Below are 24,242 nucleotides of genomic sequence, written 5' to 3'. Positions count from 1 at the left end.
CCCAGCCCTTCCACTCAGCGGCCACATTCCAGGGCTAGGAATTACTCCTTTATGTGACCCCAAGAGACAGGTATGAACAGGGAAATTTTATAGATATCACCTCGTGGTATGAGTGAATAGGGGGAGGGAAAGGGGGGAAAAAGTTCTAATTCATAGAGAATTACTGCCTGCATTTTCACACACAACCTCATAGCAACTGTATTTTTTATTTATTTTTTAATTTTTAAAATTTTTTATTTTTTTATATTTTTGCGGTACGCGGGCCTCTCACTGCTGTGGCCTCTCCCGTTGTGGAGCACAGGCTCCGGACGCGCAGGCTCAGCGGCCATGGCTCACGGGCCCAGCCGCTCCGCGGCATGTGGGATCCTCCCGGACCAGGGCACGAACCCGTGTGCCCTGCATTGGCAGGCGGACTCCCAACCACTGCGCCACCAGGGAAGCCCATAGCAACTGTATTAAGTAGATGAACTATCCCACTTTACAGATGAGATAAATAACTTGCCCAATGTCTTATAGAAACCTGAGTGAAAATTCAAACTGGGCTCTGTCCTGAACCCATTATATTTGTGTTACTGCCAAACTCTACCTTTACTGCCAGGCAATAGATTTTTTTACTTATGTCAAAATGATGTCCTAAGTAGACTGCAGGCAACACCCTGCAGCTTCTAGACTAGTGGCTTTTAAACTTGTAATCCTGCCACATAGTAAGGAACAATTTTTTACAAAGCAATCCAGTATTTGCATTTATATGTGTATGTGTGTATGTATGTACTCCGTGTTGCATGCATATATGTGCAGCTGTATGACTAATTTTCCAAGAAGGAACACTTACTGAGACAGGTGCATTTCCAATATTTACTTTCATTGACTGCATTCTGATAGTTCATTGCAATAAATGTTTATCAGAACCCACAGAATTGATTTCAGTCAACTTTTGGGTCTCTACTAGGTGTCTAGAAAATTCTCTTCTAGATCCCTTTCTGTCCTTGGAGTTCACTTACCAACATCATAACAATTCCACAGAGCTGGATGAGGGAGAGCCCTGATGGAAAGAGAAAAGGAGAGAGCAGGATTCCTATGTGCATACTTTCCCTATACATGTCTTTAATGGCACATCTACACTTGCCCACCTTACAGAGCTTTGTGGGAATCAAATAAATTACAGCATAGATGAAAGAACTTTTAAAAGTAATCAAGTCATCTGACTTTGATTCTGCTCAATGTAGTTGTGTTCACTTGGAGTGATCATTCAAGATCACCTTCAAGGCTCTGTCCCACCCTCGTGGGATATAATTCTATTATAAAAAGCTCTTTGTAAACAGTACCCTATGGGACTCTGAAATAGTTTGATGATGATTGTGATGTTGCTAATTATTCTTTATATTTTGTTAAAAAGCCCCTGAAGGAATTTTTGGAAGATTGACATTAACCAAAGGAGAAAAGACTCAATTTGGGAGAAGTAATCAGACTCATTTTGAGTAGAAGCATCATGAAGCTTGATAAGCGAAAAGGTTCAGCTTCATTTTTCAGGTGGTCAAAAAAATTATTACGTACAAGTAGAAAAATGCCTAAAATTTCATATTTATGTACAGACAGCAAAATTGTAGGTAGCAACCTTCCCCCTCAAAGGTATTACTTTTCTTATCCATTTATTAGGGAATGCCAGGACAAGGAGCTTAAATATCTAGGGTAGCTTGATTCTGTAAGTACCAAAATGCTGGCTAAGATTTAGTTATATTGATATGTGTGTTTGTATTGTTGCCAAATGGTACCCATCTTTAGATGACTCTGAAATATAACATCTCCTCTGAGGAGGTACATGGCAATTCGTGTGGCCTTGCCTCCTCTAGGATGAGAAAACTGCAGCACAGAAGAGTTAATGCTTTGCCCTCAGGTGATCTGATGAGTCTAGAAGAAAGACTCACGACTGGTGCTGGAGAGTCCTGCCCCCACCATCCTGCTCATTTGGCTTCATGCTCAGTCACTTGCCAGAAGGTGTTGATGCAGAAAACTAGCTGCCCCCTGTAGAAGCAGCACTGTCCTTTGTATTTTCTTCTTCCTTTTTTTTTAAAAAAATATTTATTTATTTAGGTTGCGCTGGGTCTTAGTTGTGGCAGCATGCAGACTTCTTAGTTGCAGCATGCATGTGGGATCTAGTTCCCCCACCAGGGATCGAACCCTGGCCCCCTGCATTAGGAGCGCAGAGTCTTACCCACTGGACCACTTAGGAAGTCCCTCCTTTGTATTTTCTTGAATTGAGTAAGGTACCATATGGCTAATACATTGAAATACTTAAGTATACATAAAATCAACTCAATGGTTATTTTACCTTTTCCTATCATTTACTTATTTTCATGTCTTTATAGATGTAATAATAATAGTAATGATAATAAAGCCCACCAATGCTTTAATGAATTTATTTGGATTCCCAGCATCTTAGAACACGCACCTGATCTAACTCCAGCCTCAGCCCAGGGAGAAGTACCAGGCCTGGTCATACTGACTCTGCACCCAGCACTCCACTTCAACACAATGCCTCCTTCCTATCAAGGGGAAACGTTTGCATTTTGTTTCTTTGTCATCAGGGATTATGCGTATAAATTTAATTACCTTTGAAAAAGGTTTTTTTTTTCAGTTTTTTTCAATTTTGAACTTTCTTCTAAGGGCTATTCATCCTTTGGATCCCGTAATTAATGCTCTAGGAGGGGAATTTCAAGGGACGTGATCTTGTACCCCTCCTTTCATGTGGGTTCAGAAGGAAAAAACAAAGACAGCCAGAGCCCTCCAAAACGAGCAAGGGCTCTCTCCCTGGGCCACCTCACCTGGGTTTTTGTACCACTCAGTCCTTTAACATAGGGGCGATTCATTGTAGTTTCTGAACTGTTCCACAAAGTGATCGATCACCAGATCCGATGTGACGTGGACTGTCATCTCCCAGCGAGAATTCTTGAGTGGCTTTTAAAGAAACAGTCACAAAAGGAGAAATGCATCTACAGGGCTATTTCCCTCATAAAATAAATCCGTCATGGATCTTGTCCTTAGAAAAACACACACGGGGCCCCAGGTGTGTTGGCTTAATGGCTACAACCATAACATTTCCTTTTGAAAAAGGCCCTTCCCTATGCCCTTACTGTAAAGGGACCATTAAAACCCAAAGCGCGTTCCCCCTAAATAGCTGCCACCCCAAGCAATGCATGGCATTGTGGCCGCCCAGGAACCAAAATGTCCCCCCTTGTAATACACACGATACAAACAATGGCTCGTGCCCAAGCTTTCACACTTGTTTTTCCAAGTCTTGGCTGCCAGAGGCAGAGCTGTAATTCCTGAGGTCGCTTGACCTCAGGAGGGGCGAGGTGTGCGGGGTAACTACACTACTTGGGAACTCCTTCGGCAGGAGCAGCTTAAAGATTAACTTTCTCGAGTTTCTGTGACCCAAACTGTGCCAGTGAATAGCGTGATTGGAAACTTGTGCAGGCGGGAGACAGCAGCGCGGCCGCTCTTTCAACAGGCGATTTGTTCTCCTGTCTGCGGCTCATTTCCATGCAAAGAGCCTGACATCAGAGCACCTTTTGTTGCTAAACGCTTTCTTTAGCATCAAGGGGAGAGAGTCATGTGGAGCTGGAAGAGTTCATTTTGAAGAGAGGGGGCCCGGGAAGTACCCTCCAAGTCCCAGAGGCGCCGCGGTCACCCCGCGGGGCCCTGCCCAGACTTGCTGGAAGAAATAAGTCTCGTGCCTAGTTAGTCGGTCCCCGTCACAGGAAGAGACGCCTTTGCAGCGGGTTGCATTGCTTCTGGGCTGCCAGAATTCCCCGCCGGAAAACTCGGTGGTGCGAACTTTGCCTCCTGCTACCGGGTTGCCGAGCTGAGCCGAGCCGAGCCGAGCCGGGCTGGGAAAGTTTCTGGACCTGTCAGCCGCGCGGCCCGTCGCCACCGAGAGCCGAGGTGCGGGCGCCTGCCGGGGGCCCCCGCCGGGTCGGAGGCCGGGGCCGCTTGGGATGCGGCGCGGAGGCGCGACTCGGTGGTGACGCGGCGGGCGGGGACCGGCGCCGGGGACCGGGCGCGCACGGCTGCGGGGCCAGGGCGCCCCGGGGACCCGGCCATGGAGGAGGACGCGGGAGCCGCCGGCGCGGCGCCCGAGCCCGAAGCCGAGCCCGCGCCGGAGCCTGAGGCGGGCGCTGGTCTGTCCGAGGCGTTCTCCCGGCTCTGGACCGACGTGATGGGCATCCTGGTGAGTTACCTGGAGAAGCGGAGGCGCGGGGAGGGCGGGTCGCGGGACCCGGGAGCAGGCAGCACCCCGGCGCCGCGGCGCTCCCTTCGCGCTCGCAGACTCGACAAGACCACCCCTCGGGGTCGTCCTTCTCCGGCTGTAGCTCTTAGGGGGTTAAATACACACGGTTTAGGATTTCAAACCCTAATTAAAAAGATAACCAGCCACAGATCACATCAAAGATATATTTTTTAAACAAACGGGTATGATATTCCACAGTTTAATCTGGGACACCTGCTGGTGTGGAAAAGACAGAGTCCTTCAAAGAATAGATGTAAATAAATACTGTTCGGCTGATGTGCTCTCACAGTCGGATTTGGGAAGAGGCTGATGTTACTGATGTTTATCTCTTCACCATGTGTTGTCTGACGAGGAGAGGAAAACAATTATCTCCTTACTCAGAACCACAGAAAGTTTACTTTGTTTGCAGTTTTTCAACATGTAGAATTACAGGATACTTGTTATGTGTTTGGGACTAAAAACAATAAGACTTATTTTTCTAAATCCGTATTGTCATGCATTTTGAAATGTCCAGTAACTAAACCCGCCCGTGGATTTGGCATAATTTCTGAAAAATAGTTCTTAGGCATGGCGGATGAAGCTTTTACTTGTTCAGGGTTCAGCGCCTTGAGGAATTAGTAGGTTTGCTTTGGTGGAGCTCTAGGTAGGCAGGTAGACTGGAATCAGATGGGTGGGGTTCTTACAGTCAGACATCTTACTCCACACATTAAAAAGTCCATTTCAATGGAAAGATTCGGAATTGGGAGTTGTGTAGATCATTGGAAGAGGCTCTAGATTTACTTGGAGTTGTTTGTTTTTTTGTTTTTTTTTTTAAATAGGAGGAGGTGTAGTTTATAGAAAACTCCTCTTTGGTAATGATGAAACCATTTTTAGCACAGTAATTAAGCTTTTGGACTTTGGAGTGAGTTAGCCTGGATTCAAATCCCAGCCCTCCCATTGACTGACTGCCTGATCTTGGCCAAGGTACCCAACTCCGCTGACCTTCTATTTCATTACCTGAAAAGTGAAGCAAAGATTTGCTTCTTAGGTTTTCTGAGATTTAGCTAAGCTGATATATAGCTAGTGCTCTATACTGATACATAGTAGGTGTTTAATAAAGAATAGCTGTCTTTCTGGGTTTTTTCCTTGCAAATGATCTTGTGTCTCAACTTTCTAGACATCCTAAAGTCCCAGTTATTCCATTTTCAGGTGTCCTTTGGTATTTATGATTATTCCTGTACAGAGAGCCAGGGAAGGTTGGTCAAAGATTTCTATCTGCTCGTCTCACTCTCCGATATTTTATTTTAATTAATTTATTTTTTGAAAGCAGATTTATTCAGGGAGATACCCACTCCATAGACAGAGTGTGGGCCATCTCAGAATGACTCTCCAATGTTTAAAAAATATATATTAAAAAAATTTAAGTTAACGCTTTTTGCATTTTCTGAACATTACTGATGAATATGGGCCTTCAGTGAAATTCCAGAAAACCCAATGAACATATATATAAAAGTTGTGGTGATAGATTGTTTTTTAAGTTTATCAAGCAGGAAGCTTATCTTGTTATTTCTTGCTTAGGTCTCACTCTGTAAATTTTCAGGCACTGAGAAAATTGGCTTGATGACATCACATTGCATCCCTTACTAGGGTGTGGGCTGGGGAGGGAAGGGTTAGAGATGCTCATGTGAACTGATGTGTGGGCTCAGGGTCGTTTGGGGGCCGGGGTGGCATGGACCACTTTCTGAAGATTTGCTTTCCCTTGCCTGGCAGATTCCAGCGCTGCTGGGTCAGTTGTAGCAGAGTGTTCTTTGGCTGAGTTAGAAGATGGGGTGGGGCTCAAGAAGCCCAAACCTGTTATTCAAAAGGCAGATGCAGGAGAAAAGAAAATATGTGCTTCTTACAGAGCTGATAGTTCCGTGTGAGGCTGAAAGACGGTAAAGGTTGTCCCAAACAGGTAGTGTTCACCCGTGTTTTCCCATCTTTTATAAGGTCTTATTTTGCTTTAAGTCTTGGGCATCAAGATTGTTCCTTAGTGAAAAAGCAGGCAAAGAGGACGTAGATTACCTGCTGTCCTTTGTACGTGCCTGTAAGAAGTCACCAGGGGAAAAGGATCTTTATTCTGCTTTTAGAAAGCTGCCATCCAAGTGTTTATAAGAAACTATATCTTCGGAAGAATGTATCAAGACACGAAACTGACAGCTGACTTTCTCTGTTCTTACGGAGATAAAATACACCATTTCCTTCATTTTGTATTTAAAATATGGCATTTTGCAATCATCTATCAGCCTAGACAGGTTGAAGTGACTTGATCTCTGGCACATATTCATTGTTGGTGGAAACGTCAGACTGCACCCCAGTTCTCTGACCTCCACCAGTCAGGAGCCTGATGCCATGGTGCTCCATAGTTAACTATCCCAGATCAACTTGGTAGAAATGTAACGGCATCCAGTCATTTTAGGCAAATGCTGTTTGGAAGATTAGGAGAGTAGAGGTAGTAGGGGAATTATACATCCAGACATCATACTTAGCAGATTTCAGGCACAGTTGCTACTTTATTTTTTAGATTCTTCTTAGTGTAAAAATGTAAACTTCAAAGCTTATTAGGTTAAAACTTTTTAAAAAATGAATGAGCACAGCTCCTCTTTCCCGAAGGTGCCGGACAGCGAGAAGCCCTTGGCATCCCTACCCCCTTGGATTTTGTTGGTTCAAACCCAGGGAAGGGGGAGAGTGTTGCCCCAGAGTCATTGATCTCGGTAAATACAAGATGGTTGTTTGAGTTCATTGGGACACATTTTACATTTAAATTAATTCAGTCCTGCCCAGTTCAGCACCAATCAGTTGCTTTTATATAATTGCTAACAAAGCGCTTATTTAGAGAAGTAATAGTATAATTTATGGCACGAAAATGTTTGAGTGTGTTGGAATGAATAAAATGCTGACAAGTGAATATGTAAATAGAGAGTTAAGAGAAAATGAGTTTACAAAACCACTATGGATGTGAGGGCCTGGAGGCCATGGTCTGTATTTCAGTCATTCTTCTACCTGCAGGGCTTGGGCCTTACTGGGTGCTGAGAATATGCTTTTATTGAGTGAGAAAGGAAAAAAGTATGTACTTTTAAATGCAGGAGCCACTCCAAAATACAGTTCTGTAAAGACTCATGCCCTGGCTATAATGGGGCGCATTTATGAAGACGTTAATAAATTCTGCTTATGCCAAAGCTACCACTTGGACAGTTGTATCACGCGTACTTAAATCCTGGCACTTCCACTGAAAATGTAATGGCAAATTGCGAAATGTTTGTAAACCCTGAGCAATTAAACCGAGGCCTTCTTGCAAAACACGCTATTCTGTTCTCTAACTCGGCAGCGTGTGGTCTGCCTGGGTTTTCAAAGCCTGTCACCTTTCACGATGACATGCTTAGACTTCTGTTGAGAATTGCAGAACAAGTGAGAATCCTATGGGATTCTACTCTTTTTTCTTTACTCCCTGATTGCAGACAAAGCATTCCTTTTTCTTTTTTGGGGTGGGGGAGAGTAGTTTTTTTTTTTTAAGAGTAGGAATTGCTGAGGTTATCAGATGAGGTAGATCATGTTTTCAGCCCCAGGTATCCATTTGGTAACTTGTGATGGTTCATAAATTTTTCCTCCAGAATTCGAGGACTCCTTAAATGCAGAATCAGGCCTTTGAAGCTACTTGGTCTCACTGGGAAGGGAGAGGAAGGGAGTTAGTGACTATTGTTTGCAGGATCCTGCAAGATGCACCTCCCCCAAACCTTACATTTCCCTGCAATGTTCCTACAATTTACACCCATTTCCTAGCAATGCTTGGAAAATATCCATTGTGTAGACAAACTGTACATGGAGGAACTTCCCCTACTCTTAATTCCTATTCAAGCTACAGAAAAGAATGTAGTAGGTTTATCTGTTAAGTTTATCTTTAGGTTAAGTTATCGGCTAGGTTCATTCTGTTTAAGTTTATCGGCTAGGTTCATTCTGTCTTGCTGTTTACTGAAGTCCTCTTCCTTAAAAGACTTTCCTTTTGCTCTGTATTTTTGGGCAAAGTGTAGGGGAGGGGAGGTGTCAGTGAGATCCCTAGAGGGCTTTTAAAATGCAAACTCCTTTGTACAGACCAGTGTGTAATTTACATATTCTCTGGGTGGTGTCTTCCGTTAAGCCCTTCAACTGATGACTTAATTTTTTAGGTCTTGGAATCTGAGAGTCAGCCCCAGTTTCCAATATTCTGACTTCATCTTGATGCTTTGTCCCTGGTAGCCGGCTGAAAGCCTATGGCTTTTATATAAGTAGAGAGATTGCAGGGTGATGTAGTGGAAGACACTGACTGAAGAGACCTTGGAAGTGAGTCCTCAACTCCCTCATTTAGAGAGGAGGGATGGAAGGGCTTGGGGCAGCAGCATAGGGACCAGAACTTAGACCTACCGATTTTCATTTCTTTGCCAAAGTTAAGTCTCACAGTTCTGGCAGGGGTCCTTAATTTGCTGTCAAAAGAGGCTCTGGGACTTCCCTGGCTGTCCAGTGGTTAAGACACGGTGCTCACAATGCAGGGGGCAGGGTCGTGAGGGAAGTAAGATACTGCATGCCCTAAGGCGCAGCCCAAAAAAAAAAGAGCTAAAAAGAGGCCTCTGCATTAAAGCGACTGTTCATGCTCTCCGTCTTCCCACATCCTGCTTTCATGTGCCGCTCTCTACCTTGTAACCCTTCCCTCTTCCACCTGGCTTGTTCTGCATCCTTGTTCACCATCGTTGACTCTCAGCTTCCAATGATAGAATGCAGCAATGTGGGGAGGGGAAGGCAGTGCTCACAAGGGCTGAGTCCTGGTGCTGTGCGGGGCCCTTCCCAAACTTAACCTTCATTGGTCCTCTCACTGTGACCAGTGAGCATCTTTGTCCCTGTTTTACAGTGGAGAGGTAAAGGTGCATGTCCTGAATCACCCAGACAGTAAACAGGAGCTGGGATTTGGATCATGTGTTATTTCCTGGAAAGTAACTCCTAGTTGCAGTTTTATAGTTCGTCCTCTCACATCTCTATCGAGACATCTATTGACTGTCAATCTTTTTTGCTTAAGCTATTGAGCTAAGTACTAGCCCCTGACTTCCAGAAAGACAGTAGTTCTGTAGGAAAAACAGCGTCCACTGCCCCTCCCCTAAATACCCAGTCCTGCAGTGTAGTGTGCAGATTGCCCCAAAGAGCACGGAGTTGGGGAGGGCTGACGGAGGTGCTGGTGCAGGAAGTCCAGTCCCAGAAATGCCTTTCAGTTTGGGCCCTGGCAGTGAGTAGGCTTTACCTGAGAGGTGTTTCCCAGTGAGGGCTAAGGAGGAAAGAAGAGAGGAAGGGCCTTCTGGACAGAGCCAAGGGAAAGAAAGATGGGAGAGCAGAGAGCACTGAGGTGGGTGCCAGGTCCTGAGTGCTGAAGTAGCTGCAGTCATTCTGTAGGCTTCAGTGAGAAGCCATTGCAGAATTTTAAATTGACATGTGTCATGATCACTTTTTAGAAAAGTGACTTTTGGGGGTGATGAGTTGGTGATGAATTTGGAAGAAGACTACTTCAGTGATCCAGGCAAGAGAAGATGAGAGCTTGGATTAAATGTTTATGAAACATACCAGTTTATCTATCACCTGGCTTCTGTTGGTCCCCATATTTTACTCTATAAGGAGTCAAGGATTGCTCATGGTAATTTACTTCTGATAAATTCTTTTACGCTCAAGAGTAGGCTGGGTTAATGCAAGAGATTTTTAGGCATGTTGTAGTGTTGTAATTTTTTTTTTTCATTCTAAAGAAGTATCTATCTTGACACATCTATGTGTACACATATCTACTTACCTGTCTTTCTGTACTGGAGTAAATGATTTGGTTCCTTAAAGAGGGGAATTATTATTTATAACAATATACACACTTAGCTATAGCTAAGTGATGTTTAATACCATCTTTTAAAAGCTAATTCTAGCGACTTCCCTGGTGGTGCGGTGGTTAAGAATCTGCTTTCCAATGCAGGGGACGTGGGTTTGATCCTTGGTTGAGGAACTAAGATCCCACATGCCACGCCGGACAACTAAGCCCACACGCCGCGATGAAAGATACCGCCACAACTTAGTGCCACAACTAAGACCCGTTGCAGACAAAAATTAAAAAAAAAAAAATCTAGAGAACAGTAAAAGAGGGAAATATTCAGTTGGGCACATTGATCCATAAGCAAATCTGTAGCTCAGTTTTACAAAGAACATAAGAGGAAAACTTGTAACTAGCAGTTTACTTAATGTATTCTTTTTAAGAGTACTTTATGCTTCAGACTTAACCATCATAATCCCACTGTGATATATGATGTACTTACCCATGGTTTACACACATTCTTTTCTTAGGGTAGAAATAAAATTGATCTCAAAATAATGAATTTAGATAGATAGAGGCTAAGACTAAGAATTAACTGTACCATTTAATACCAGTGAGTATAGACTAAGACTAAAAGAATTAACCAAACCCCGACTCATTTTGAGATAAAATGTATTTTTATGATGACCTGGATTTGTCATTTCTCAGATGGTATGCTCATTTATTTATTAATTTAATTTGGGAATGAGACCTGAAATTTGTGGGTCTGTTCCTCATTAGCTTTGCTCCTAGGCAGCTGTCTAGTGTCCCACCCTTTGTTCCATAAGATGTTTCACTGGGTAGTGTTAATTCTTTATGAGTTGAGATGCCTCATAGAGATAACCTAGTTTGTATTTTTTCTTGCTTGTCAAGCCCTGTAATAGAGACGACTCCGGCACGGAGACTGGAGACCCAGGCCTTAGAGTATCTTAGAGACTTGGAAGACAAAAGCTTGATAATAAGATAGTTTTTCCTCTCTGTAATCCCTAATTTTTTCTTTTCGGAAGAGCTCTCCTATTGTCTTTCACCTTTCTAAGCTGATTGGTAAAAAACGTGAATACGTTTGAGTTTATAATGACCGCTCTGTAGACTTTTGTTCCATGTGTCCATAGAGATACTTTGCGGCTCTCCTTGGTGTCTATGACGTAGATTTGATTCATGGTTTATTTTGTTGCTTCATCCATTGTTTGTCTGGTTTTACAGCAAGTAGTGAGTGAGGAAGGCCCAGTGTGTCTACACATCACTGTCTGCCCAGTTGTGGCTGTGGCTTCATCTTCTGTCCTGGCATGCAGAATTAAAAGTGGAATGACAAGGGAAAGAAAAAGAAATGCATATAACTGTAATTCTAACTAAAAGTATCATTGAAGCGCAGAATAAAAAATTTTAGTATGTATCCTGAGCCCTAGTTACTTTAAAAATTTATCCTAGTTAATTTTGGGGACTTGAGTACTTTTGCCTAAGACTTGCTGTCAACCGATACATTTTTCACACTAGAGCTAAAAAATGTTTTTATGCTTTTTTGGGCGCTCTTAAAAATAGTGTTTCAATATAGAAGAAAGGAATATTCTAGTTTAAGAATAAGTATCTTCGCTATAGGCTTACATCCATCTTCAGAGGATTTTAAAGGCCACATTTAAAGATAAACCATTAACAGTTTTACAGATTCCTTTGTTTTGGATATGCACAGGGTTAAAAAAAAATTTTTTTTTTTAACAAAGCAATGAGATACCCCTACACACCTGTAACAATGGCCAAAATCTGGAACACTGACAACACCAAATGCTGAAGAGGATGTGGAGCAACAGGAACTCTTGTTTATTGCTGGTGAGAATGAAAGATGGTACAGCCACTTTGGAAGACAGTTTGGCATTTTCTTACAAAACTAAGCCATATTTTTACCATCCAGTCCAGCAGTTGCACTCCTTGGTGTTTGCCCGCAGAAGGTGAAAACTTATGTCCACACAAAAACCTGCAGACAGCTGTTTATAGCAGCTTTATTCGTAATTGCCAAAACGTGGAAGCAACCAAGAGGTCCTTCAGGAGATGAATGGGCAAATAAAGCGTGGTGGAATATTATTTAGTGCTAAAAAGAAATGAACCATCAAGCCATCAAAAGATGTGGAAGAACCCTAAATGTCTATTACGAAGTGAAAGAAGGCCACCTGAAAAGTTTTTTATTCTGACTATATGATGTTTTGGAAAAGGCAAAACTGTGGATACAGTGAAAAGATCAGGGGGTGGAGGGAGGGAGGGATGAACCGGTGGAGCAGGACCTTTATAATGATGGATAGATAGATGTGCAACACCAGGAGTGAGCCGTAATGCAGACCTTGGATTTGGGGTGATTATGATGTGACACTGTATGTTCATCAGCTGTAGCAAAGGTTCCACTCTAATGAGTACGATGGGTTTATTTCAACACCACCAAGCAATTCTCAAATTCTCAGTGGACACTGATGGCGTTTCCCACAAATTTAATTCATGTCTGACACTATCTACTAGTGTCAGATCCCACAGGTTAGGGGCTCAGTCCCAAAGACTGTCCCTATTTCAGTTGCCAATCGCAAGTCCAGATTGTTATTTGTGCTTCTGAACAACTGGCTATAAATTGGAGGTTCCTGCATCCCCCCTGGGGTTCCATTAATTTGCTAGATCAGCGCACGGAACTCAGGAAACCAATTTACTTGTTAGATTAACCAGTTTACTTACTAGATTACTGGTTTGTTATGAAGGGATATAACTCAGGAACAGCCAGATGGAAGAGTTGCTTAGGGTGAGGTAGGTGGGAAGGGGCGAGGAGCTTCCATCCTCTCTGGGGCACCACTCTCCCCGAATCTTCATGTGGTCACCAATCCAGAAGCTCTCTGAACTCTGTCCTTTTAGGTTTTTATGGAGGCTTCATTATGTAGGCATGCTTGATTACATCATTGGCCTTTGATAACTGAACTCAACCTCCAGCCCCTCTTCCCTTCAAGGAGGTTGCGGGGTAAGGGTGGGGTGAAACTGAAAGTTCTTACCCTCTAATTACTTGGTCTTCCTGGTGACCAGCTCCATCCTGAGGCTATCTAGGAGCCCCAGCCTAGGTGCCTCATTAGCATAAACTCAGATGTGCTCTGAAGGGATTCCTAGTGAGTGACAAAAGATGCTCCTATCACTCCAAATTCCAAGGGTTGGGACCCCTGTACCAGGGCTGGGAAGAAGACCAAGTACCTGTCTCCTATAAGTCACAATATGACAGTGGGGGATATTGATAATGAGGGAGGCTATGCCTGTTTGAGGGTAGGAGATATATTGAAAATCTCTGTACCTTCCCTTCAACTTTGCTGTCAGTCTTAAGCTGCTAAAAAAATGAAGTCTTAATAAGAAAATATAATTAAATTTTTTTGTTGTTTTAATCAAGAGAAGGGTAACAGATGAGAACATTTAAAAACAAAAAACTTGATTAAACACCTCTTAGAAAACTGAAAGGTTATTTTGTGAGGAAGTTAAGAGCAAAGGAAGCAGTTCAGAGTGGCTTCAAATCCTGGCTTCAGCATTTAGTGGACCTGTGACCTGGGTGAGTTCCTTAACCCTTCTATGTCTTGGTTTCCTCATCAGTAAAATGAGGGTGATAGCCACTCACATCATTGGGTCTGGTAAGATTAATTAAAGCAGTAGAACTGTGCATGGCATATGGTAAGCAGATCATAAATGTTCGTTATTATTAGCTGTTAACGGTTAAATCTCCTTTAGCTGGAATATGAATTAATTTCCCTTCATTCTCATCTTCAGTTGGAGTGCTGATCTGATTCCACATGTTCAATTTAGGACTGATATTAACTATTGATTTAATGTATGTCACATGTCCTTTTTAGAATACACAATTTAAAAACAAATGCATAAATTGCTTCAAAATATTAACCTTCAGGTTTCATGTTAGGAAACGGGTGTTAAAAATGATGTGTATACTCCAGAGAGAAAATGTATGAAACTTGTGAATAGGCAGGGTTTTCTGGAGGCAAGAAGGTATTTGTAAGGAAAACATATTTTCTGTTTAAATGGTATCCAGATTGGTATTTGCAGTTCTCTTGTGACTAAGTAGCACAATAATATGAGATCATTTTAATAGTTGACTTCTTAGAAACATGTAAAATATTGAAAGCATCCACTTAACTAGTGATTTTATTTTTTGAATGCTGGGCTCATGCAGATGTACTAAATCTACTTTCATTATCTTGAACTTTTTTGTGAAATATTCTCCCAGGGTTTTATTGAATTAACCAATGTTTTTGTCAGGGTTGCTAAACATTCATTCTGTATTTTTGCATCTTAATTAGGAATCTTCCGTCTCCAATCAAGAAGTTATAAAAGCGTCATACGGTAGTGTCCCCACCAGAGCCCAAAGCAACCTGCAAACACATGTCAGTGTGAACATGATAGAAAATGGGATTGCTTGTGGTTTGAGAAAGATTATTATTCATTATTATTCTGCAGTATGCCACTTATATACATTTTAATTGGGGGGTAATTTCACTATGCATCTATAGAAAACATGAAGGAATTTGAAACTTTGGGAAAGTCTGTAAAGACGAACATTGGATGCTGGAGAGATAAGACATTTCATTTTTAAAGCATATTTTATCATGCAATACAGTTTTATTGAAAACGTTCCACAAAAGTGTAGCCTTCGGACATAGCCTACTGGGGAAAGGTCATTAATGCCTCTGCAGCATTTTGCTTCTAGTTATGTAACATGTGGTGCCCAGGTGGTGACGTAATGAAAGGCCCCTCGTAACACTGGTGCATGGCAGTGATTTGCCCTGATTAGGATATTATGAAACTGAGGCTATGCGATGAGCATTAAAGTAAATAGGTGTCAAATGATTCATAAAAGGTGCATGAAAGGTACGCTGAAATCCACGTGATGTGACTTTAGCACTAGCAGAGAACTATGTACTGTTTCAACAGACCAGACTGTCAGCTGGTAACCTCCACATTCTGTATCAAAGCACTATTCCGCTTGTCACATCACTGAAAGACTGCACATTCCAGAGCTTGTGTCTTTAGAAAGTGGGGTATCTTCCATGGTGGAAGAGTTTCCATAGAAACCGGAGGGGAGGCAAGTATTGCTAATACACTCCTTAGACATCAAGAGATTTTCAGCAGGTCACATCCCTTACTCTTAAGAAGTGCTCCTCTAGAGATTAGATGATAATACTTACGTTGGCATATAATGCCTTACATTTCATGGTGTGTCCTTTACATGCATCAACTGGTTTAATGCCCTTATAGCTACCAGAAACCCAGCCTTGTTGGCAGCCACAGTTCTCTAGCCTGGTGAGTAATCTAGGGTTCCTGGTTTCCTTTTCAAACACACTGACATTTCATTGCCCATATTTTAATACCCGTAATTCAACAATTTCTGGTTGATTCTGGTTTCTGTAAATTCTAGGCTTCTAAGTTTTCATCTATTTTATCTGTGAAATAGAGGTGAAACATTGAAGTTATATCTTTGCAAGTATTTTCAAATGCTCCTCCGAAGTAGACCAGACCCAGCTGGATGTGGGCTCTGCTATCTTTTGAGCAGAGTTTGGGGGTGAAGCCAGAAAGTGATCCCTAGTGTGGATTTTCCCATTTTCTACCCAAGCTGCCTGGTCCCTGGGGTCTTGGATGCTCTAGGGTGGGTCAGTGTGGCAAACACTCAAGACTTTGCAGGCTCACCTCTTCCGAGGAGGCAGAGGGCAGCACAAACGTCTGGTGTCTCATTGTTACGGCTTGCCACAAATTCTAGAAAAGCCAGACTTTTGTTCTCACGGCTTCCAGTTCTTCTACTGTGGAAAACAGGAAGGCCCACTTTCACAACACTGGGAAAAGCAGACTCTCCTATTGTCAGCCAAAAAGTTTTGCAAGCTGCGAAAGAGTTTGGTTTTATGACACTAGGTTTACATATTTTTTTTTTAAAAATCAAGATTTTTAAAAAGACACACAAACCTTTCATTTGTATACCTGTGGACTTACTTGCAGACAAGTTTAAGGGTGTTCTGTTTCAAGTCCTTACATATAAAGAAAATCTGGGACAAGAGTTGCTCAAGGGCGCTAGGTTACAGATGGTTTCAAAGGATCAGTCGAAGACCAAGTGAACAAGCCAAAGCAAGACTGGTTTAAATTCCTGCATTTGCTCGTTAGGTCAAGATAAGTAAGTACTGAATTATGCAGCGTCGTTGGCAGCAGGGACTGATGAAGCTCCAAAGCTTGTTTTGGTAGAAAAATGACTTAAAATGAATGAGGGCTGAGGGGAGTGACACACTACCTTCTGGTGTCCCCTGAAGATTTAAATCAAAACAAGTTTTATTAGTGCAGAGAAAAGCATGCTGGTGTTGTTGCAGTGCCTTGGATGTGACGATAGCCACAGCTGTACAACTAGGGATAGAGCCAACATTCTGAAGTATCTGTTAAAACTAAAGGCGATCACCTTTTTTTCTTAATTTTTAAGTCACTACTTCTTAGACGATTAGCAGTCAATTAACTGGTTCTTTGGCTTACGGTTTTCTAACGCTCTGTGTATCTATTGTCCTTGATGGGACTTTTATTTAAAAAATATAAACATATATTCTTTGTGGCAATGTAGGGAGAGTGTGCAGGATCGAATCACAAATTTTTTTCTGCAAACTAAAGGAACTTAGAAATTCAGCTGTCAGCGGATTCTTTGGAGGACTTTTTTATTGATTCCTGTGCAGCTCTACATTCCATGCTTCCTTGAAGCTTCAGAACTCGGTGGACAGAACAAGGAACATTCTATGGTTTGCTACCCAGTCACCCATTGTAATTATTGTTTTTCCTCAAGGAATTTGGAGGTTATATTTTTGTGCAGTAGTTGGAATATTCTTTGAAACGTGACTGCTGTCAAGACTTGTTTATAAAGCCATTTTAGCAAAGATGCTATGGGGCAGAAAGAGAAGAGTAATAATAAAAATAGTATTGCTGGCAGCCGATACCGACTGATTGGTCATAATCAGTGTGCCAAACACTGTGTGCCAAACACTGTACTAAGCTCTTTCCATGTGTTATCTCATTTCATTGTCCCTATAACCCTGTGAGGTAGTGGTATGGGTTGAACTGTAACCCCCCAAAGAAGATGTGTTAAAGCCTTTTTAAAAAATTAACTAATTAATTAATTAGGTTGCGCTGGGTCTTACTTAGTTGCCTCAGGCGGGCTCCTTGGTTGTGGCTCGTCGGCTCCTTAGTTGCTGTACGCGGGCTCCCCAGTTGTGGCATGTGAACTCTTAGTTGTGGCATGCATGCGGGATCTAGTTCCCTGACCAGGGACCGAACCTGGGCCCCCTGCATTGGGAGCTTGGAGTCTTATCCACTGAGCCACCAGGGAAGTCCCTTGAAGTCTTCACCCTCAGTCTTAATCTCAGAACGCAGCCGTATTTGGAAACAGGATCTTTGTAGATTTAATCAAGTTACGATGAGGTTGTTAGAGTGGCCCCTAATCCAGAGTGGAAATTTGGACACAGACACCGGCATACACAGAGGGAAGACGATGTGAAGACACACAGGCAGAGAGAACTATATGAAAGTGGAGATTAGAGTGATGCATCTATTAGCCATGGATGCCAAAGATTGCTGGCAAACCACCACAAGCTAGGCATAGGCGCGGAAGGATTCCCCTACAGGATGCAGAGGAAGCATGGCCCTGCTGAAACCTTGAGTTTGGACTTCTAGCCTCTAGAACGGTGAGACAATGCATTTCTGTTTCAAGTCACCCCAGTTTTCGGTACTTTGGAATACAGCAGTCCCAGAAAACTGATACAGATGGGCGCTTTGTTATCTTCTTTCTACAGGGGAGCAGCTGTTGGGAAAAGGAGCAAGGGATAAAGAAAGCAGAACTTTTTCCAGGAAAGTTTTAGTACTTTGCACAGACCAATACCTTGACCAGGAGGAGAAGGAAAATTGACAAGATGGGTAAACAGTGAGCCTCAGTAAGAACGCGACCAGGGCAGCACAGACACGTGTGCAACAAACGCTTACTGGCTTTGGGTGGTTCCGCCAGGCATGAGGAAGACAGACTCCTCTATTCCTCTCCCAAGTGCTAGGGGTAACAAGAGGGACAAAGGTAGAGGGAAGTGTTTCCTTCGTGATGGTCCAGCATTTCTCATCTGATGAGCTGAGGAATGAAGTGGACTTGGGAAATTGCATTGTATCCCATCTTCTCACCCAAATAAGCCCTCAGGCAAGTGCCTACAGCTTTTCCCTCTTCTGCTCACCATTATTATTACTGCTTCTCTCTCTGTATTATATCTATCAATAAAGAGAGAGAGAGAGAAAGAGATGCAAGTGAGGGGAGGGTGGGCGGGGGTGATAAGGAAATGGAGACTTAACAGTGCCTTACGTCTTTGTTGTGAAATGATAGAATTGAACTAGTCCTCCAAAGGCTGCTGCCCCCACCCCCATCTCAACCACTACCCAGAAGAGAAGTTGGGAGAGCCTGCGGAGACAAAACAGATGTCCCATTGCTGCTAGATTTCTTGAACTGATTTCTAGGGTGGGGCAAATAAGCTGGGGGAGGGAGGAGGGTCAGAGAATCTGGCAAAGGGCTTTGGGGGGTGGGGCTACATGGCCCCCAAGGAATGTTGGTGGTGATGCCTGTAAATATCGGGCTGTACTCTTTCACCCTTGGGCCACCCTTTGAATTTTCTGCCCTCAGTCCTTCAAATCCAGTAAGAGGGAGATGAATCATGGTATTCCGTAAGGCCTGTATTAGGAAAGGAGTCATGGGGGTTTCTAGATGAAAACATTAACCTCTGCTTGAGGCTTCTTCTGGTACCATTTTATTCCCTGGTCTTTGAGACTGTATAGAATGCCACAGGTGTCTTACCTATGATGGAAGATTTGAGGAGTCTGAAACCACTCCTTGTGGGATTGCTGAGGGTTAGGAATGAAAGTAAGAGAGGGTATGGAGAAAATGGAAATCATTTTGTAATGTGTTTTATTTTATTCTCTGTGGATTCTTTACTGGACATTTTAATTAAAATCTTATGGGATATTCATCCTAAAAGGTTCAGACCCCTGAACAAATTAATTTGAATCCCCACCATTCGTTCAGAATAAATGCTTTCAGAGAACTATTTTTGTAAAGTACAATAAAAATGAAGAGTTAGGAAAATTAAATTTCCTACATCATCTGTAGCCCATCCTGCTGGTAATGGACTGCTCCCTGTGGTGCATTACCATAGATTACTCTTCCAACTCTAGTTCAATGATTCAAGCCAAAACCTTCATCACTTCCCTTTGGAGACTATTACACAGCCCAGCAGACATCCTATTAAGAAACTTCTGATTTGCAGAGGAAAAGGAAAATTTTAAAGTTGAGACTGAGAAGGAAGATGATTCATGGTCCCAAAGGAAGAAGGCGCCTTAAGTTTTCAGAGATGGCCCCCAGCTGCCACACCTTCCTTTGGAAACATACTCACCAAGGGCCCTCGGGAAGTCAATGGAGTGAGCACATGGACCAGAGTGTAGTCCCTTAAAGGAGTGACAGAAGAATGAGCAGTTTGGAATCCAGCCCAGCAAGGGGTAAAAAAGGGTGTAGGACACCTCTTTAATGTAATGTGGGAGTTAAAAATGCAAAAGTTGGCTGCCCTGAGCACATTTAGAGTTTGTGATTCAATATTCAAGAAGAATATAAAACCAGAAATTGCTGTAGTTGGGGCAGGAAATGACTCAAGGCCAAAAGGAAGATTTCTGTTGGTGCCTGGTCAAGGTGAGGGTCAGTTCTGGCTGGTGACTCTATAATTGACAGGCTTGCTGACACAGGGATAGAGTGATAGCACTGTTCCCAAGAGTTTTGACAGCAGCAAACACTGCAAAATGGTAACAATGAAACACGAAGTCAATACAGTATCAGTAGAGGTCTCCCCCCAGCTCTCCATCCCCTACCCCATGCGCCATCACCCACCCTCCCATCCGGAAGTAGAGTGTTCCTGAGACTGCATAAGCTGAAATGGCGTAAAGTGAAGAAGCAGTTGCCTTAGGATACATCTTGCTAACAGATGCACAAAGTAACATCTGTTGACCTTTGAACAACACGGTGGTAGGGGGGTCTGATGCCCGCCCACCCCCATCAAAAATTCACGAAAATCTGCATACTGCTATCTCTGCCTCAAAAACAAAAGAATTGATAAATGACTCACCCAAGGGCAGGAAAAGCTGAAACGGGATAGTATCAGGACCCAGACCCTAGTTCTTTTGATTCCATGTAGTGTGATCTCTCGTGGAACACAAACTTTTCCCTACACTTAGTTAATTTAAAGAACTGTAAAGTAAAAATACAGGTACTATATTAATTGAAAAGAATCCACATGTAAGTGGATGTATGCAGTTCAGTTGTGTGTTGTTCAAGGGTCAACTGTAAATCGAGGTAAAGCACAGATCAGACCCAGTTCAAAGCTATGGCGTCTTGAGGCTGGGAGACTGAGTGTGGTTCCCGGGGAAGGAGGTGTGCACTGCAAAACATACACCGATCTCAAATTACCCTTTTCCCGTTTTTCATAAAAATGGAAATCCTCTTTGGGTTTCCTTCGGTTAGCAAGAACAGGACCTAATGCAGGTCTTTCATAAGCGTGAAGTGGTGTAAAGCGAACTTTTGAAAAGCGAGGGATACTTGTATCATAAAAGGCAGCACATTCTACGATTTACAAAACTCTTCTCTCCAAGTATTTAACTGTGTCCCCTTTTGACCAGGCAAGTTCCTGACTGTCATGCTTCACTGTTATATAATTTACAATTCTGGACGGTTTTTTTATAGTAGATCTCATGATGTGGCAAAAACAGTATTTTTCTTCTCTGAATATGCGTTAGCACCCACTATTTGTATCACTCATTTGACATTTACAGTCTTTCGGAGGCCTATTAGCCATTTTATTTGTTGGATCGAACTCTGACTATGTTTTTAAATTTTTTACTGAGACCTGCTGGGGGGGCCCAGGCGCTCCCTACCAAGATGCTGAGGAGGGTGGTCACAGTGTAGATGTCGCCCCCCACCCCCCACCCCATGCCTGCACTTCTCGTTAGGAATTCAAACGCTGTATCCTCACTTTCCTTAAGCACCTTCTCCATCTTGCTGCCCCTCGGTGACGTGGCTCTGTTAAAGGGAGCTTCAGTGGAAGGAGAGATGGGGCTAGAAAGAGATCATTTTTTTTTTTTAAATCTTTTGTGGGATCTTAGTTCCCCAACCAGGGATCAAACCTGCGCCCCTGCAGTGGAAGCGTGGAGTCTCAACTGCTGGACCGCCAGGGAAGTCCCAAGATAATCTTTGAGGAGGGGATGTTTACCAGAGAAGAGGCTGTGCCCTGGAAGTGAGTTATAAGGTGTAAGCACGAGAAAGTATTGGATACTGGGGAGGAACAAAGCTTCAGAAGACACAAGAAGAACTTCATTTACTTGGAGGTTTTGTCCGGACTTGGGGAGGTGACGGCAGGCCTCTAAGTGTCTGACTTAAAATGTCTGGACCCTGTGTGAAAGCGTGACTGGTATGTAGGTTTAGGCCAAGGCCGGCTCTTTCCTTACTTGTGTAAGTATTCATCACTTATTTTGAATTGCCACCTGAAATTCATGGTGAAACAAGGCAGGATATAAACACATGTTATATAATTTGTTTCTCTGCCGTCTCTTCTATACAAAACTCTCAGCTCTTTGAAGATGGACTAAGTAATCCAGTTTACCGAGGGGCTAGATTTGAATAGGGTGGTCAAGGAAGGAGCTGGAAATGAGTATCGTGGGGGAGAGCACTTCTCGAGGCAGAGAGGACATCGGCTGCAAAGGTCCCAAGATGAGAATGATCTTGGTGAACTTTAGGAACATAGACAAGGCCCATATAAGGTTATTGCTTAGTGACTGCTGGAGATCTGAGTGGGTCAAAGAGACAGTCGGGCCAGAATACATCAGTCATAGTCCAGATTTTATTTTAAGCATGATTGGAAGCCATTGGAGCATTTAAATGAACTTATGTTTTTAAAAGACCACTGGCAGTGTTGTGGAAAACGGATTATAATGAGGTGGCGGTGGCTTGGACCAGGCTGTAGTGCTGGTGTTGGAGAGAAGTAGACAGATGTGGAATAGGTCTTAGAGGTAGAGCCTCGGAATTTGGGCTGGTTGTTAGGGGGACAGAGAACTGAGGATGACACTTAGGTGTTTTGTCTGATCATCTAAGGAGATTGTTTGGGGTTGTGAGGGTGGGGATGGGAAATCAAGATAAACCCAGTGCCACTAAACTGATTTACAGGGAGAGTTTAAAGCTAACCAGCAGACTGGACTACCATGACATGCTCTTTCCAGTGAGAAAGTCCACTTGGGAAATTTAATTAGGACCAGAGGCAGCCAGTTGGGCAGCCTTGATCATGTGCCCTTGTCCTCTTGAGTAGACCAGCATCCTCACTTCCCCTAGAAGGCAGCGTGGCCTGTGCCGCAGAGCAGAGGTGCTGGACTCAGCCATCACCATGACAGTGACGCAGCCTTGATCCAGCAAGGGCTAGGGTGACGGGAAGGGAGCTAAGGTCGTGGAGGGAATGGATTTGAGAGATGTGTTTGGGAGAAACGATGGAATCAGCCTGGGCTGCTGATTCTCGGTGGCAGGGGGTGTGGCGGATGAGAGAAGCGGGGAGGCTAGCATCATGCCTGAGGCTCACAGGTGAAAGGGATGGGGGGTATGTGGTAGGGGAGCTAAAGAAGGTGAGTGACCTTCGTGTGGCTACACTCTTCAGCTAACTTTTATTTTAATAAATTTTTTATCATTGTGTTCTGAATTCACAGCATTTTAAATTTTATTTATTTTTTAGTTTATTTTTGGCTGCGTCGGGTCTTCGTTGCTGCGTGCGGACTTTCTCTAGTTGCGGCAAGGGGGTGCTACTCTTCATTGCGGTGCACGGGCTTCTCATTGCAGTGGCTCCTCTTGTTGCGGAGCACGGGCTCTAGGCGCGCAGGCTTCAGTAGTTGTGGCACATGGGCTCAGTAGTTGTGGCTCGCGGGCTCTAGAGCGCAGGCTCGGTAGTTGTGGCGCACAGGCTTAGTCGCTTCACGGCATGTGGGATCTTCTGGGACCAGGGCTCGAACCCGTGTCCCCTACATTGGCAGGTGGATTCTTAACCACTGTGCCACCGTGGACGTCCCTTCAGCTAACTTTTTAAACTTATGGCCCAAATCAGTCTGCTCAGTTTTCTTGAAATTTCCAAATTTCTAATTTGATCGATTAAGAAAAGAACTTCAGTGTTCCCTCTACGCCTTCCCATGCTGACATATTTTTCACGTTGACCTCATTGCTCCTCTCAAGAAGCACAGTGACGAAAAGCTGCACAGTCACTATTGTAGGATATCATTCGGCTGGAGTTCCCAGTGCTCAGTGACCCACGTGAGCAGACAGGACTGTTCTCAGCTGCTTGAGAAAACCAGGCGCCCACGTTGGACCCTGTGGTGGTGGTAGAATCCACACATGGAAGGGGCAGATCCCACTGTCCAAATGATTGTTGATGACAAGGGGAAGAGCTTTTTTCCTGGGCTGATATCTCTAGTTGGTATAAACTACAAAATCACACGTGCAGTCTCTGGTACTTAAAAATCTGATTCCAAATAATATTTACATGAAACTTTGTGTTTGAAAAGCTCAGTAGGGGAATAATTGCCAGACTTAATTAAATGGCTCAAAAAAATCTCAAATACCTCTGTGTTACTGTTTCTAAAAAGAAAATATTTTACAGATAGGTGCATCCTAGGGCTTTGTTTAGACAATTAATTCTCGATTTTTAGTACTTGTAATACTAGCTAAGATTTATTGAGTGCTTATTACGTGATAGGCACTGTGCTAAATGCTATTGGGGGGTTATTTCTTTTAAACTTTGCACAGTCCAGTGAGATGAGATGAGATGTAGGTGCTCTCATTATCACCCCATTTTACAGATGGGGTTGAGCGAGGTTAAGTACTTGTCCAGGGTCACACAGAGCTGTGTAACTGTGTAGCTGTGTAACTTTATTGTGTAGCCAGAATAAACCCAAGAATTCTGGCTTCACAGCCCATACTGGTTTGCACTGCACTCTGGTGCATACATGAATCTCTTT

The 24,242-nt window shown here is 43.3% G+C and overlaps 1 protein-coding gene across 6 annotated transcripts in view; it reads left to right on the top strand.

Moving 5' to 3' along the window:
- SASH1 (SAM and SH3 domain containing 1) overlaps window positions 1-24,242 on the top strand; it is a 323,565-nt gene that overhangs the window by 132,572 nt on the left and 166,751 nt on the right. For 2 of the 6 annotated variants that reach the window (XM_033405258.2, XM_033405234.2), the window contains exon 1: window positions 3,354-4,228. The exons of 2 other annotated variants lie outside the window; for them this stretch is intronic. In XM_033405258.2, coding sequence (XP_033261149.1) covers window positions 4,100-4,228 — 129 coding nt within the window. In that variant the 5' untranslated portion in view covers window positions 3,354-4,099. Of the gene's footprint in view, window positions 1-3,343; window positions 4,229-24,242 lie in introns of those variants that run through there. 2 more of the 6 variants (XM_004263733.4, XM_033405247.2) reach the window with 2 other exon arrangements.

This window comes from Orcinus orca, chromosome 12 (genome assembly GCF_937001465.1).
Source record: "Orcinus orca chromosome 12, mOrcOrc1.1, whole genome shotgun sequence".
NCBI classification, from domain to species: Eukaryota; Metazoa; Chordata; class Mammalia; order Artiodactyla; family Delphinidae; genus Orcinus; species Orcinus orca.
Note: the sequence above shows the minus strand (reverse complement) of the source record. Positions and strands in the feature narration are given on the sequence as shown.